Source organism: Peromyscus maniculatus, chromosome 1 (genome assembly GCF_049852395.1).
Source record: "Peromyscus maniculatus bairdii isolate BWxNUB_F1_BW_parent chromosome 1, HU_Pman_BW_mat_3.1, whole genome shotgun sequence".
In the NCBI taxonomy this organism is placed as follows: Eukaryota; Metazoa; Chordata; class Mammalia; order Rodentia; family Cricetidae; genus Peromyscus; species Peromyscus maniculatus.
In genome coordinates, this window is record NC_134852.1 from 6190617 (window position 1) to 6204708 (window position 14092).

Consider the following 14092-nt stretch of genomic DNA (forward strand, 5'->3'; position numbering starts at 1 on the left):
CCAGAAATGAAGGGCTTGGCCAAGTCAGCATCTTGAGAAACAGCTGTTTCAAGCCTATAACTAGCAATTCCCCATCTGGATCCCACCTTCAAATAGAATATTTAGCTGCCTTGAGCCTGACTCCATGCAGGTGAGAGGTTTATTCTCAGAGTCTTTATGGCAGGGTGGGGAGGTGAGTGTCTAGGTTCCCTGCTCTCCACCTCACACGCCTCCCTCATTCTCTAGGCTGAGACTAATCATATCTCTCCCTGGATGCCACCTCTATAGCCTAAACTAAGTCTTTTGTTTCTGCAGTTTCATTTGGGATTTCTGCTTGCTTCACACACTCACAAGTGGAAATGACAGACAATGAAGACTTTACTGGGGTAAGAGCTGTGAGGCAGCCTGGGGATGAAGCTTACTCCCTACACTGATGTCCCTGATACTTGCCAGCTGATGTCATGGGCCTTGAGGGTGGTGGGCTGGAGGCTCCAATGGATCCTAAGTAACAGAACAACAAATAGATGATGGTTATATGCTAACCCAGGGTGCTGACTCTTCTCACTCTCATACATCTGTCTTGGAACCTCCCCATGATTCTCATGCTGTCTATCCTAACCTAGATTGCAATAGAGCATGGAGTAGACATTACTTGAGAGACCATCACTGGCATGCACTTTTCTACTAGGAAAATTGTCTTCTGACTAACCCTTCCTAATGTCTGCCACGTCAAGAGCTCTCTTAAGGTTTGAATTGTGAGTCAGACTGACAGTTCAGGGCAACCTCACCTGAGACTATGAGCTCCACGGGGGCACTGGCATATGACAACAGGAATGGTGATGAGTTTCGAGAACCATAGCACCTGTAGCTTCCCGAAATGGCAGAGGTCACAGCACTCACAGAGAATTCTGCCTGGAAGTGTTGATCTTGGAACTTTGATTTTAGTCGCTGGGGTTGATAAACTGCCTCCTCCTTGTACAGAATGAAAGTATTCACACTTTCCCTTGACCAACACAGAAGGGTCACATTATCTCCTGGATGTACTGTAGAGTTAGGCTTCACTGAGAGGAAAGGAGTGAAGGGAAGCTGTCCTAAAGAGAAGAGGAATGATGAGAGGTTGCCTTCATTGTTCTGAGCTGACACCACTCGTGAGCATTCCCTGAGTAGCAGGGATTCTGTCTCTTTTGTCGGACTGAGCTCCTCCCCTGCTGTCCTAACTCTGCATCAGTTCCTGCATCATTTCTTTGTCCCTTGTCCCAGCCACCACCTCTTAGGATCCCCTTGGAAGTCTATGCAGAGGACGTTACCTGATGAAATCTCCTTGGTTGCTCACCTGAGATCAGAATGTCCAAGGTGTCACTGGAGGCTGACCACTCAGAGGAGAGGTTGTGTGCACCATAGCATATGTATTGGCCTCCAGTAGAACTATTCACAGAGCCCAGTGTGAAGTTGGCCAAGGAGAGACCAGCCTGGGTCCATTTGTGATGATGCTGGGTGAAGTTAATTGTGCCCACCTTGTACAGAGCAAATCTGTCATAGTTGATGTCAGAGCAACACTGCAGTGTGAGACTCTTTCCAGGGTCCAGGATATGGCCTTGGTGACTTAAGAGGGAGAGTGTCTTGGACAGCCCTAGAGGAAAGGTGACAGGCTAAGGACTGGGGAGCAACTTTTCACCAAACTCCTATCTGCTCTCTTCCTGTTCTGCACAAGCCTCTGATTCTCTCCAGCTATGGGGCTCTGGCTTAGAAAACAGATTCTTCCTATAGTCCCTCTCTAACAGCAACTTTCCAGGGGATAGTGTCCTGCCAAAGACTCAGGCTATCAACAAGACTGGTCAAGGATGGGGATGGCTCACCTGAGATGTGTATTTCCAGAGGGTCACTGGGTAGTGACCAGAACTGTGGGGTAACCGTGTAGTAACCATAACATCTGAATGTCCCTCTGTGTACTGGGGTCACGGGACCTATAGAGAACATGGCTTGGTAGTGCCCATTATGGTGTATATACTGTGAATCCAGGGAGATGGAGAACTTCTCATCTTCTTTGGAGAGAATAAACTTGCCATATGCCTCCAATGAAACACATTGGAGAGTCATGTTTTCGCCTGAGGTTGCCACAGGGCCTGGCAGAGCTAACAGGCTTGGTTTGTATGTGTGGATTCCTAGGAGAGAAGGAGAGAGCCTTTTACATGAGCTCACACTGCCATAATGTTCTCTTGCACTAGGATGTAGGAAGGGAATGCTCCTGAGGGCAGAATCTGACCCTAAGACTCTGACTGTCCTCTCACCTGTCACCACAATCTCAAGGATGTCACTGTGCTCTGACCAGCCCGCTGAGCTGTAACAGTAACAGCGATATTGTCCCCCATGTTGCTGTGTCACAGAAGGGATGGAGAACTTGGCCTTGTTCTCAGGCTTCTCTGGGGTCTGTGTGCCCCAGTATTGTGGGCTCCCCTCTTTATGCAGAACACATATTTCTGTATCCAGGGTCCCCTGACACCAGATGGTCACTGCACTTCTAGAGGCAATCACAGAGCCTGGATCAACCTTGATGGTGGGTTTGTGGAGGGTCCCTGTAAGGAAGCAGGAGAGAAGGAGGTGGTTCTGGTTGAAAGTGGCACAGAGAAGGTCCCACTTGTAGATGGCAATTAGGTTGATACAAAGTATCAGAATGTTAAACTCTCTCCTGAACCTCCTGGGCTTTTCTGTCACTTTCTGCTTGGAGTCTGTATCTCTGGTCCCTCTGTCTGCTCTGATCTGCTTCTATGCACTGAGAAGCCCTGTCTCCTCACATACACCACACACCAAGGCCTCCCTCCACACTTCTATTATTTCAACAGCGTTCTCTGGAAAGGTTTTGATTCCTTACCTGAGAACAGGAGCTCCAGGGGATCACTAGGTTCTGACCACAGCAGTGGTACGCTTAGGTTATTACTGTAGCATTGGAATGTCCATCTTTGACTGGAGTTCACAGAGCCCACAGAGAATAGAGCCTGGAATCCTCCAGTTAAGGAATTATACTGTGAGTTCAGAATCCAAGAGAGCTTCTGTGGTCCTTCCTTAGTCAGAATGAACCTGTCACATTGCTGCCATGAGTCACATTGGAGGGTGACATTCCCTCCTTCAGTCACCACAGGGCTGGGCTGGGCTGACAGGCTGGGTTTATTGTGTGCTCCTAAGAGAGATGCTAGAATCGGATTAATGTATAAGGCCTCATTATCCTCCAGGGCTGTGAGGAGTGAGGACATCCCTGAGAGCAGATTCACTTCTTGAGAGTGAAGCCCAAGGATGGCAAAAGTTTTTCCCTCTCACCTGTCACCACAAGCTCCAAGGAGTCACTGTACTCAGACCATTCATGATGGGTCCGATAGCGACATTGATATCTTCCTGCATGGTGCTGTTCAGTTTTAGTGATGGAGAATTCAGCCTTGTTCCCAGACTTTAGAACAATCTCTGTGAACTGTGTATATTGACTTCCTTCTTTGTAGATAAAGTACTCTTTGGCTCCTGTTGTACCCTCACACAAGAAGGTCACATTAGTCTGTTTGGAGACCACAAGTTCTGGTTGTGCTCTGAGTACAGGCTTAGGGAGGGTCCCTGAAAGGAAATGAGAAGCTAGGAACCAAGGCATCGATTCTCAGATTGAAAATATCAAACACATAACACTTCATTCAATCGCATGATCAGCACACAAGTCTTGTTTTTTATCCACATTGCTCAGGCATGACTCCTGGGTAATAGAGGTATAGGCATATCAGGACAGCTGCAGATACTCACCAGTCAGCACTGTGGTCCCAGGGCATAGAGTCAGTCCTGGAAGAGAGTTCCCAGTGAGAAGTTGGTCCCTGAACCTTAAGCAGTTCCTCCCCTCCACAGAACCTCCTGAGACCCTGGGTTTTCCTGATGGGCCAGTGCTAGGCTGGGGCACAGGCTCGTTCCTTGGCCACTGTATCCCCTCCCCATCTTTACAACTCACCAAGGCACAGCAGAGCCCTGAAGGAGAACATCATTACATCTGCTCCTGGAGGCTGCAACTGTGCTTATGGGCAGAGCTACAGAGTCTGCCTAGGGGGACAGGAAACTAGTGTGGCTTCTGGAGGCAGGCCCTCCTGATGACATAGCTGTACTTCATTGGTCCGGCAGTAAGGGGAGCCTTGCTCCTCACACACAAGGTTTTGACTTCCACAGTGCTGTGTCTAGGACAGGAACTAGACCCTCTGCAATCAGCTGACATAGAGAACATTCCCACAACCCTGTCAATGTCGGCTGCATCTGTCCTCATCACACTCAGGTCCATACTGTAGCCATCAGGTGTGAATATTTCAAATAATACTTACAAATTTAAATGTGGTTTTGCCTTGTTGCTTCTCACATTTTAGTTGAAATGCTTCCTCCTTTCCAACATTTTTTAAATGTTTCTTAGAAGGGTTTCCATGTCTATACCTGCATGGAATGCATTGGATAATCTTCTTCATCCCAGTCTCAAAGGCTGGGTCACAAATGTGCATCTCTCTTTCTTGTTGTTTGCTCTTTTTTCGGATGGTACTTGCCAGTACAACTTTTAAATTGCATTTGTTAATTTTTCTAGTTACTCCTTTTTAAAGTGGAGTGTGTGTGTGTGTGTGTGTGTGTGTGTGTGTGTGTGTGTGTGTGTGTGTGTGTGCTCCTGAATATATGCCACAGGCATCAAGTTCAGAGAAACAATTCAGTGGTCAGTTTTCTCCTTGTATAATAAGGATCCTGTCAATAGTTGTCGACCCTCAATGCTGGCAGCAGGCATCTATACACTGAGCCATCTAACAGGCCCAACACTTACATATCCACTTTCCTTTGTCCTTTTCCTTTGGTCAAAAAGTTTATATGGTGTCTGGGATCGTGGACCAAATAGGGATGTGTATTATTTGACTCTCTTAGGGCACAGAGTATTGGTGTGGACACTTTCTTTCCATTGTTAGCCATAAATTGGTGCAGGGGTGGGCAGTACTTGTGAGCAGCACTGCATCTTCTTGTCACAGTTTTATTCTTGGTTAGGCTGGTGAAGGGATGGCTATTGATGCTACCACACAGCCATAGCACCAGGTGCATGTTAGACTCCTGTAAGTTGTAGTATGTAAGGTGAAGCCACCCTCTGTCCTCTGCTGGCAATAGCTGCAGCTTCTGGTCAAGGGGCATGCTTTCTTGGTCCTAAATCTCAGCCTTGAGATTCTCAGTGTACTGCTGAGTTCAACCTCAAAGGTAATGATTTTTTTTAAATTTTTATTACGAAATTTTTTATACATTTCCATGCAAATGACAGATTTCTTCTTCTACCTCCTCCCAAGTCTCCCTCAGCCTCAATCCCCCAGCTCATGTCCCATTCCCTCCTCTGAAATGGTAAGGCCTTGGGGAGTCAGCAAACCTGGTACATTCAGTTGAGGCTGGTGCAAGCCCTTCACCCAGCATCAAGGCTGTGTAAGATGTCCTGTTATAGGTGATTGGCTCCAAAAAGGCAATGCAGGCACCAGGGATGGATGCTGATCCTACTGCCACGGGCCCCTTAAACATATCAATCTACACAACTGTTTCACTTATGCAGAGGGCCTAGTCCAGTCCAGAGGAAGCTCCATAGCTGTTGTTCTAAGGTTCATGAGTTACCATTAGCTTGGTTCAGTTATCTCTGTAGGTTTCCCTATCATAATCTTGATGCCTCTTGCTCATAGAATCCCTCTTCCCTCTCTTTGACTGGACTCCTGGAGCTCAGCCTGGTGCTTGGCTGTGGATCTCTGCATCTGCTTCCATCAGTTACTGGATAAAGGAAATGTGGTATATTTACACAATGAATTATTACTCAGCTATTAAAAGGGATGGCACCATTAAATTTCTGGGCAAGTGGATAGAACTAAAAAAAATCATGCTGAGTGAGGTAACCCAGACACAGAAAGACAAACACAATATAGAATCACTTGTAAGTGGATATTAGCTGTAAATAAATGATATCCATGCTACAATCCACAGATCCAGCGATTCTAAGTAACAAGGAGGGACCAAGGGTGACATAAATTTCCCTGAGAAGGGAAGTAGAAGAGATTTCACAGATGTACTAGGGACAAGTTGGGATGGGATGGAGAGGAATTATGTGGGGAATGGATGGAGAGAGTACTAGAAGAGGAGACTGGAATTTGGAGATATTAGAGTGGTGAGGTAGAAACCCATTGCCACAGAAACTCCCAGGAATCCATGAGGATGACCCTCAGAAACCCTCCTTGTAATGGAGTGTATGGAAACTAAACTAGACATCTTATGTTACCAGACTGGTGTCTAACACAATCGTCATCAGAGAGGCTTCAACCATCAATTGATGTGACCAGGAACAGAGTCCCACAACAAATCATTAGGTGGAGTTCTGTGAAACCAGCAGATGAGTCCAAGGAAGGAGTGTATGAGCCAGAGTGGTCATGACCCCACAAGAAAATGGCTCACAGAATCAACTAAGCAGGGCCCCTAGGGGATCACAGAGACTGACCAAACTCTCAGGAATCTATATTGGTCTGACCGATGTACTCTGTATACATATTATGTTTGTGTAGCTTGGGACTCCTATAGGATTACTAATAGTCGAGTCAGGTATTGTTTCTGAATTTTTTTGCCTGCTTTGGGGAACCTTTTACTCCTACTGGGTTGTCTTGTTCACTCTTTATGTGAGGGATGTGCCTGGTTATTTATTTTATTTTATTTATTTTTTTTGTAGACAGATTTTTCTTTGGACTACTAAGACACAAAAAATGACATGGAGACTTATTATTAATTATAAAAGCTCTGCCTTAGTTTAGTCTTGTTCCTAACTAGTTCTTATAACCTAAATTAACCCATATATATATATATATATATATATATATATATATATAATTTTTTTTATTTTTTTAAATTACACTCATGATATTATTCACATTTGTGGTGTTCATAGATTACATTTGCAGTATTCATTCAAATATATATAATTTTCAATGTTGAATGCCATTTATTGAAGGGGATTAGAGGTCTTAATTACAGGCTTATAGCACAATGGGAGGACCCCGGAGGGCAGAAGTTTGCTACTGATGTTTTACAATCCTGCATCTAAGCTGTTAACACCCATTATTCAGGATACACAGACAAGGAACTTCACTTAAGCATTCAGGAGGGTGGAACCTGGCAGGGAATTAGCATTGGGAAGATATTAAGGTCAAGGTCTGCAAGCAAGGCAACAGTTACCCAAAACGGGGGGCAGGGACCTGCAGTTCAGGGCCCCAGAGTTTGGTTTATGTCTTTCCTCAGGCCAATGAGGTTCCTCTTTGGATTCCTGAGCACTGAACATGTCCTGTGGCTGCTGCTGAAGCCCAGCATGACAGAGACCTAATGGGTCATCATGAAAAAAATCTACCCTTCTGATGCCAATGGAGATTGAGAGCCCAATATGGCCAGCTTTGGCAAGCATTAATGTAAGCCTAGGAACTGTAGCCATGAGATTGGATTCTCCAGAAGAGCTGACAGCCAAAGTCATGCTTGGATCAAGAAAAATGGGCCTTGGCAGTTCATTTTCCTGGAGTTGTATCCATGCCAGTGGATGTCCACACAATTCAGAAGAGAGCTTGACTTTGCTGCTGTTGCTGTTGCTGTTATAATAATGATGCACAATGCTGCTACTGTTTCTGCGATTGCCATTTTATAATTGCTTACTAAAGCTAGCACAGTGGAGACCCTGGCAACAAAAGTAGCTACTACAGTTAGTTAATCTTTCATTCTATTGGGCAGGATAAATTTAATTCAGTAGTTATATACATCTCCATTGGCTTTGAAAATTATAAATTTATAAACTCAAGTTCCAGTTGCTTTTGGGATACTATCTTACAAGGACTCCAATGTACAGTATGGCTCGATAAGGAAGGGAATGGCTCAGTTGCCTTTGCCCTACTGGCTATGGGTGAGATAGGACCTCTGTTGGTCTTTTCTGTATCAAACACACAGATTGCAAGCCCAGTGCCACTTTGAGATCTTTGGCAGCAATTAACCATGCAGCTCACACACTATTGAGCCAGTATGAAAATGAGTATCCAGAAATGGGTAATGCCTGGGGGGCACTCACCAACATAAGACAGAGCACCTGTGTGGCCTGGGCAGGCATCTCCATGATGGGTAAGGTGACCTGCTGACGTCCCATGCAACGCAAGTCAGAAGCTCATTTTTTAATAAGAGGGGGGCCTAGTTTTATTTTAACTTGATATGCCTTGTTTGGTTGATAACTCTGAGAGACCTACTCTTTTCTAACGATAATGAAGAATGGTACTGGGATTTAGGGGTTTGAGGGAGGACTGGGAGGAGAGGAGGAAGAGAAAACTGAGAATAGAGTGTAATATATGAGAGAAGAATAAATTTAAAAATATCAAGACTAGCACTATGAATAAAAAACCCTGCAAAAATATCACTCAGTTGATTTTGTCTTGGCCATCTACTGCTAGGCATGTGGCCTGCCTTTAAGTATGGTTTGTATATCAGTGTGACTTTGTTGAAAAAAATTCTAATTTTTTTTGCAACTATTTATCAATTGGAGACAGCTTCTAAGTTGGGGATGGTCTCATTTCCCCATACCCTCAGCACTGGAACACTATCCAGCTTAGACCTGCGATGGTCCTGTACATGCTGTTATAGTCTCTTTGAGTCCATGTTTGTATCAGCCTGTTCTGTCTGGAAGACATTTTTCCATCATCTCATCCATCTACTCTGGCTCTTATAAACCCTTCAAACTCTCTTCCTCACAATTTGCTGGGCCCAGAGTGGAAGGATTTAATGAAGACATCCCATTAGGACTCAGTGTTCCAAGGTCTCTTCCTGTACATTGTTCAGATGTGGGTCTCTGCATTAGCTACCATCTGTTGTAGGAGGAAGCTTCTCTGATAAGGGCTGAGCAAGACATTCAGCTAGGAGTCATTCATAGATGCATAGCCTATCTTGTCTCAGGTTTGGAGCACTCAAACAGTGGTGGAGTTAAGATTGGTGGGGATTAGTAATACAGTTTCCATGGGTACCAGGTTGTAACTCTGGCTAGAGGACCATGACTTGGAGTGTGTGGAAGTTTAACTTCTCTAAATTGAAATGTGATTACTTAAACTTTCCCCAAAAGCTGTTCACACTCCTCTTGGGTGATTAAAAGCCTCTCAAGGAACTAAGAACTAGATGAGGAAAATGTGAACAGTACATGATAAAAAGCACACTTGCAGTTAACCACAATGAGAATTTATAGAATCCACTGGGGCATACTTAAAAAAAAGGAAGTCAGGCTGGATGTATGGGGAGGAAACAGTCTTCTCTATGAATTTTTTCTATTAGCCTAGAGTTTGCATGAGTTTTAATAGCAACACAGGAACATGTCAGGATCTTGGCCACATTTATATTTCCTATTTGTTTTAGATAAGGCATCAATTATTGATATTCATATGGAAGCAGAGATTTTGTCTCAGGGGAATATCATTTTCAGAACAAATCTACTTCCTCATAGATCAACTTACTAAACATTATCACATGGACTTCAAAGTCATGTGAAACTGTGAAACAATGATGTGATTTTCAAGAACTTGACTGAAACAAAGTAGTTAGCTCCATTCAAAAACTGTTTCCAGAGCAAATTCAACCTTCTAAGTTACTGACTTTTTCCTTAAATGTATGTGTTCTTTGACAAGGTCCTATATGTATATAACACATTGTCTTATTGTCCCTATCCTACCCTCTCTTATCTCCCTACTATCCATAGTAACTCCCATCTCATCACTATAAATCCATTCCCTCATCTGTGTCTATTTGTTTTGTTATTTCCCACTGATTTTAACCAAGGTTTTCTCTATGACTATGTGAGTAGAACTCTAGGAATGTGGTGGGTTCACTGGAGGGTGCAAAACTGAATACAATGTGTCCCACTCACAGTTTACAAAGTTCCCAACCTCAGCAGATATATTTGTATCACAATTTCTTCATTTATGGCCCAGAGAACATCACAGAAGCAGATACATATAAAATGTTAGAATAAGAATATACCAGGAAGTCTCCAGTGAAACAGCTTCTCTTAGAAATGGAGGAAGAAATAAATAAACCAGACAATGCAGTATCAGTGAAAATATTAATGTGGAAGGAAGAAATTTTCAATATTTAGACAGGGAACCACAGACAATGAATGCCCACTAGAAGAAAGAGAATTAGTTTCTCTCGGACATGAGCTCCATTATTGGTTGCCCTATGCAGAGTGGATTTTTTTTGTGTGTGTAATTTCTTCAGGAAAATATATTACCATTCTATAAGATATTCATTATCTTACAACTTCACGAAAAGATATTCCCTCTGAACCTACTAAATTGTGTCAACAATATACTTTATTTTTCTTGGTTTTAATTTTAAAACTCTGGTCAAATAAGTGTAATTCTCACCCCTCATTATAAAAGCTTCTTTTACCAGAGACAGAGACTATTCCAGAAAACCTTGCAACTGGTCCAATTGTAGAGAAAGACTGACTTGGGGTGCCCAGAACCAGCTGATTCATCTGCAATGCAATTCCTATGCCTAAGTCTGAGGGAACATTGCAGAAAAGGAGGCAGGATTGTAAGCGCCCTAAGACCTGGATACCTTCTGTGAGAGTGTATCTAAGAGAAATAACAGAAAACCAACACCAAAGACACCTCCACAACATGTCTGCCTGAACAAGACCAGAACAAGGGCAACAGCAGTAGACATGCTAACATGTAAGGAGGAAATTTTATAAGACCCCATACCTAGAGAAAAGACAATAGGCAACTAAGGAATGCTGAGAGAGGGAGAATCAATGTTCACCAGGCATAGCCTCTGGTTCCTCATTCAATACCAAATGCTGAGGACTGAAATCATGTACAAAGAACACTAAATGAATTCAGCATTTGCATATTTATGCATACATATAAAAGATTTAAAGAAAAGGATAGGAATTAGAGAGGTTGGAGAGAAATATGAGAATGATTATATGGAGGAAAGTGGATGGAGGCAATATAACCATATTTTAATTTTTTAAAGTTTCTATTTTAGAGGTAGAGTTCAAATTCAATATAGTATTTCACATATAAACTGAAATTTATACATAAACAATATTAGTCAAATAAAATAAGTTTCTGTCTCCTGTAAAAAGAAGCTTTTAGGTTGTGGGACAGGGTCATTCCTAGACCCCAGTGTTCCCTCCCTATCTTCACATCTCACCCAGACAGAGCAGGGCTGTGAAAGTAAACATCATGGCATCTCCTTCTGGAGGCTGCAGCTGGTCTTATGGGTAGATCTGCAGAGCCTATCTCAAGGGCCAGGTAACATAGGGTGTGGCCTTTGGATTCAGGATACTCCCTCTCACATGGTTGTGCTGGAACAGCTCCATGGGGAGGGGAGCTGCCCTGTTGGAGAATCCTGCCTTTAAGGTTGCAGTTCACCACATCCTGAAAGTTCTCTGAGCTCAGTGCAAAAAGGAGGCCGCCCTTTCTCAGCAGAGCTCCCCTTCTCCACCTAACCCTATCTGAAGAGTGTCTCTAACCTCAGATGACTGGCCTTATTTGGAGAATGACTGCCCAGTGCCCTGCAAATGTTGTATGACTCAGCACAAAGCCCCCTCCTTTTCTTCCTGCCTGTAGGATAATTAGGTGCTGACCAATGAACACTTCCCACAGGTAACCTTAAGAACCCTCACATACCTTACCTCTGGCAAAATAAAATGAGCTCTTTGTCTCTCAGAGGATGACTCCTGTAATCCTTTCCATCATGCTCAGAGGTGCCTGAACTCTGTTATTTGCTTCTCTTCCCTTTGCCTTCAGGGTCATCGGCTACTCCTCGACATTTACCAGTCCATCTGGGTGTAGGCAATAACTTTTCCATCTCTCATAAAAATCTGGTAATGCAGCAACCAGATAAAAGTCTCTAGCAAGTTGTGTTCCCCTCTGGCCTTGGTGTTTCCATATTTTATCTGTCATGGGAAACTCTGTTTCTCACCAGCTACTTCCTCCTATTTCCTCATCTTTTTGTAATAAACTGCCTAAAGGTGTACTCGTTCCTGTTGCAGAGCAGCTTGTCTCAGGCCCTGAGGCAGTTACATCATCACCTGTCACCAGATGTCTTTTACCAGGGACTGAGTGATCAGGGGAAGGAAAAAGAATTCTCCCCTCTCTATTCTTTCTTCTTTATTCCCAAACTGGCTTGTTTCTGTCTGTACTCTCTGCCTAGACTGTCCTGTCCATATGCTTGTTGCAATTGATGAGTCAGAGACTGAGAGGCTCCTGCCCCTCCCTGCAGAGTCTGCAGCTGTTGTTTCCCTCTGCCCTGCGAGACAGAGAAGCCAGCTGTGGCTTGCTCAGAACACACAGGCTGTCTCCTACAGCATCTGCTCATCACTTGTCTGTGAGTCTAACAGAGAAGCCAGCTGTGGCTTGCTCAGAACACACAGGCTGTCTCCTACAGCATCTGCTCATCACTTGTCTGTGAGTCCAAATTTTAGAGTCCTATTCTTCAGCTGCTGCTTTTACTCTCCAACGTGGGCAGCCTGCTGCACCCAAGCAGACATCTGCTCTTCTTCTCTTGCCTCTCTCTCAGGAGCTGGAGTCCTGCTTGAGGCAGCTGTAAGACCCACTAAAATCTTTTTCTGTACCTTAGGATTATGCTGTAAGCTCTTACCTCAGGATTTGTGAGTTTTTCGTTGGACATGGTTTAAAATCTGTATAACTCATAACAAAGTGTGTTTCTCCTGGAAAGTTTTGTTCATTTGTTCCTCAAGAAAGTTGTGCCTGCCTGAGTCATTAGAAAGTTAGTCTATTTGTGTGTTGTGGTGCACCCATAAATGTGGAAATTTGGCATGGAGACAGAAATGAGTGGGATATTTTTGTTGACTCTACTGCCCCCAGCCTCCAGTCACCACATGGCTGCCTTTCTGTCTGGACCTCAGAATATATCTCTGAAATGGATGTCATGTGACTCCACCACCATTCTAATTAAAGGTAAACATGTGGAGTGGACCTACCAAGCATGCAGCTATTGGTGTCCAGGATATTTTATACTGAAATGGATTTTTATGGGCTCATTCCTGTCTTGTCCTAAACACAAACATTTATTAAATAGTTTGCACTAGTAGAGCTTGTTAGATCTGCACGTAGGTATCTGCACAGTGGTCTAATTCAGAAGAAGGAAAGCTCAGTAAGAACATTTGATTTCCCCGTATTTTTGGTATTAGGGATTGACAACACAACCTCTAGTATTATAAATATATACTCTACCAAAAAGCCACAGCCCAGTTTTAGTTTATAATTTTCTACATCTGGTTCTTTAATTTTTTTTACTGTTATCATTTCCTTGTGCTTATTGGTTTACTCATGTCTGCTGCTGTTTTGAGACAGGCTTTGCCTTAGTAGTCCTGGCTGTCCTGAAGGTGCTTATGTAGATCAGTCTGTTCTGGACCTCATGGAAATCCTCCTGACTCTGGTTCCCCCAGCTCTGCAATTAGCTGGTGTGAGCTACCACACCCAGCCTTGGGTTTAAATTTTTAAGTGTTTGAAAATATTGTACCTTTATATATTATGTTTTGAGTGAATTTCCCCTCCCAGCATTGCCATTTTTCCTCACCCTCTCTTGATGGCTCCCCTCATGACTGACTTGGATATCTTTTGATTCCTTTCCTGACCTGCTGGCTGTTCAAAATGTGCTGTTTTAGTCCCATGAACCTTAACAGTTCCCATGTTTCCTTTCATTTATTGAATTTGAGTTTCATTCAAATGTGGTCTGGGCTTATTCTTGATATAAGCTTATCTTCATCCTGCTGAGTTGTACTCTGTGACAACAAGTGTCTTGGAGAGTCCTGATGGTGCACTGTGGGTTGGAAGGATGCTCAGTGTTTTAGTGCATTTAGTCTGCGGTGCTGCTTGTGTCTGTTGCTTTCTTACTGATGTTCTATCTGGATGTTGTGTCCAGTGTTAGAGTAGACAGAGGAGGGTCTGTATTTTCTTGTTGTTCTTTATCTCTTCCTAAATGTCTGCTAGTGCAGGTGTTACATTTTAATTTTAAATTTTATTTAAATTTTAATTTTAGGGGGCTGGAGAGATGGCTCAGAGGTTAAGAG

General features: G+C 43.5%; 1 protein-coding gene across 13 annotated transcripts in view; it reads right to left on the reverse strand.

Annotated features, from left to right (window-relative positions):
• The window catches only part of LOC102918165 (paired immunoglobulin-like receptor B), a 52829-nt gene extending 48764 nt beyond the window's left edge, over positions 1 to 4065 (reverse strand). For 5 of the 13 annotated variants that reach the window (XM_076568637.1, XM_076568636.1, XM_076568634.1 and 2 more), the window contains exons 1-9: positions 3956 to 4063; positions 3757 to 3792; positions 3292 to 3576; positions 2849 to 3166; positions 2268 to 2552; positions 1836 to 2141; positions 1313 to 1609; positions 768 to 1070; positions 430 to 480 (exon numbers count right to left, since the gene is read on the reverse strand). In XM_076568637.1, coding sequence (XP_076424752.1) covers positions 430 to 480; positions 768 to 1070; positions 1313 to 1609; positions 1836 to 2141; positions 2268 to 2552; positions 2849 to 3166; positions 3292 to 3576; positions 3757 to 3792; positions 3956 to 3989 — 1915 coding nt within the window. In that variant the 5' untranslated portion in view covers positions 3990 to 4063. Of the gene's footprint in view, positions 1 to 401; positions 481 to 767; positions 1071 to 1312; positions 1610 to 1835; positions 2142 to 2267; positions 2553 to 2848; positions 3167 to 3291; positions 3577 to 3756; positions 3793 to 3955 lie in introns of all 13 variants that reach the window. The other 8 variants (XM_076568631.1, XM_076568628.1, XM_076568625.1 and 5 more) reach the window with 4 other exon arrangements.
• Positions 4066 to 14092: the final 10027 nt, after the last annotated feature.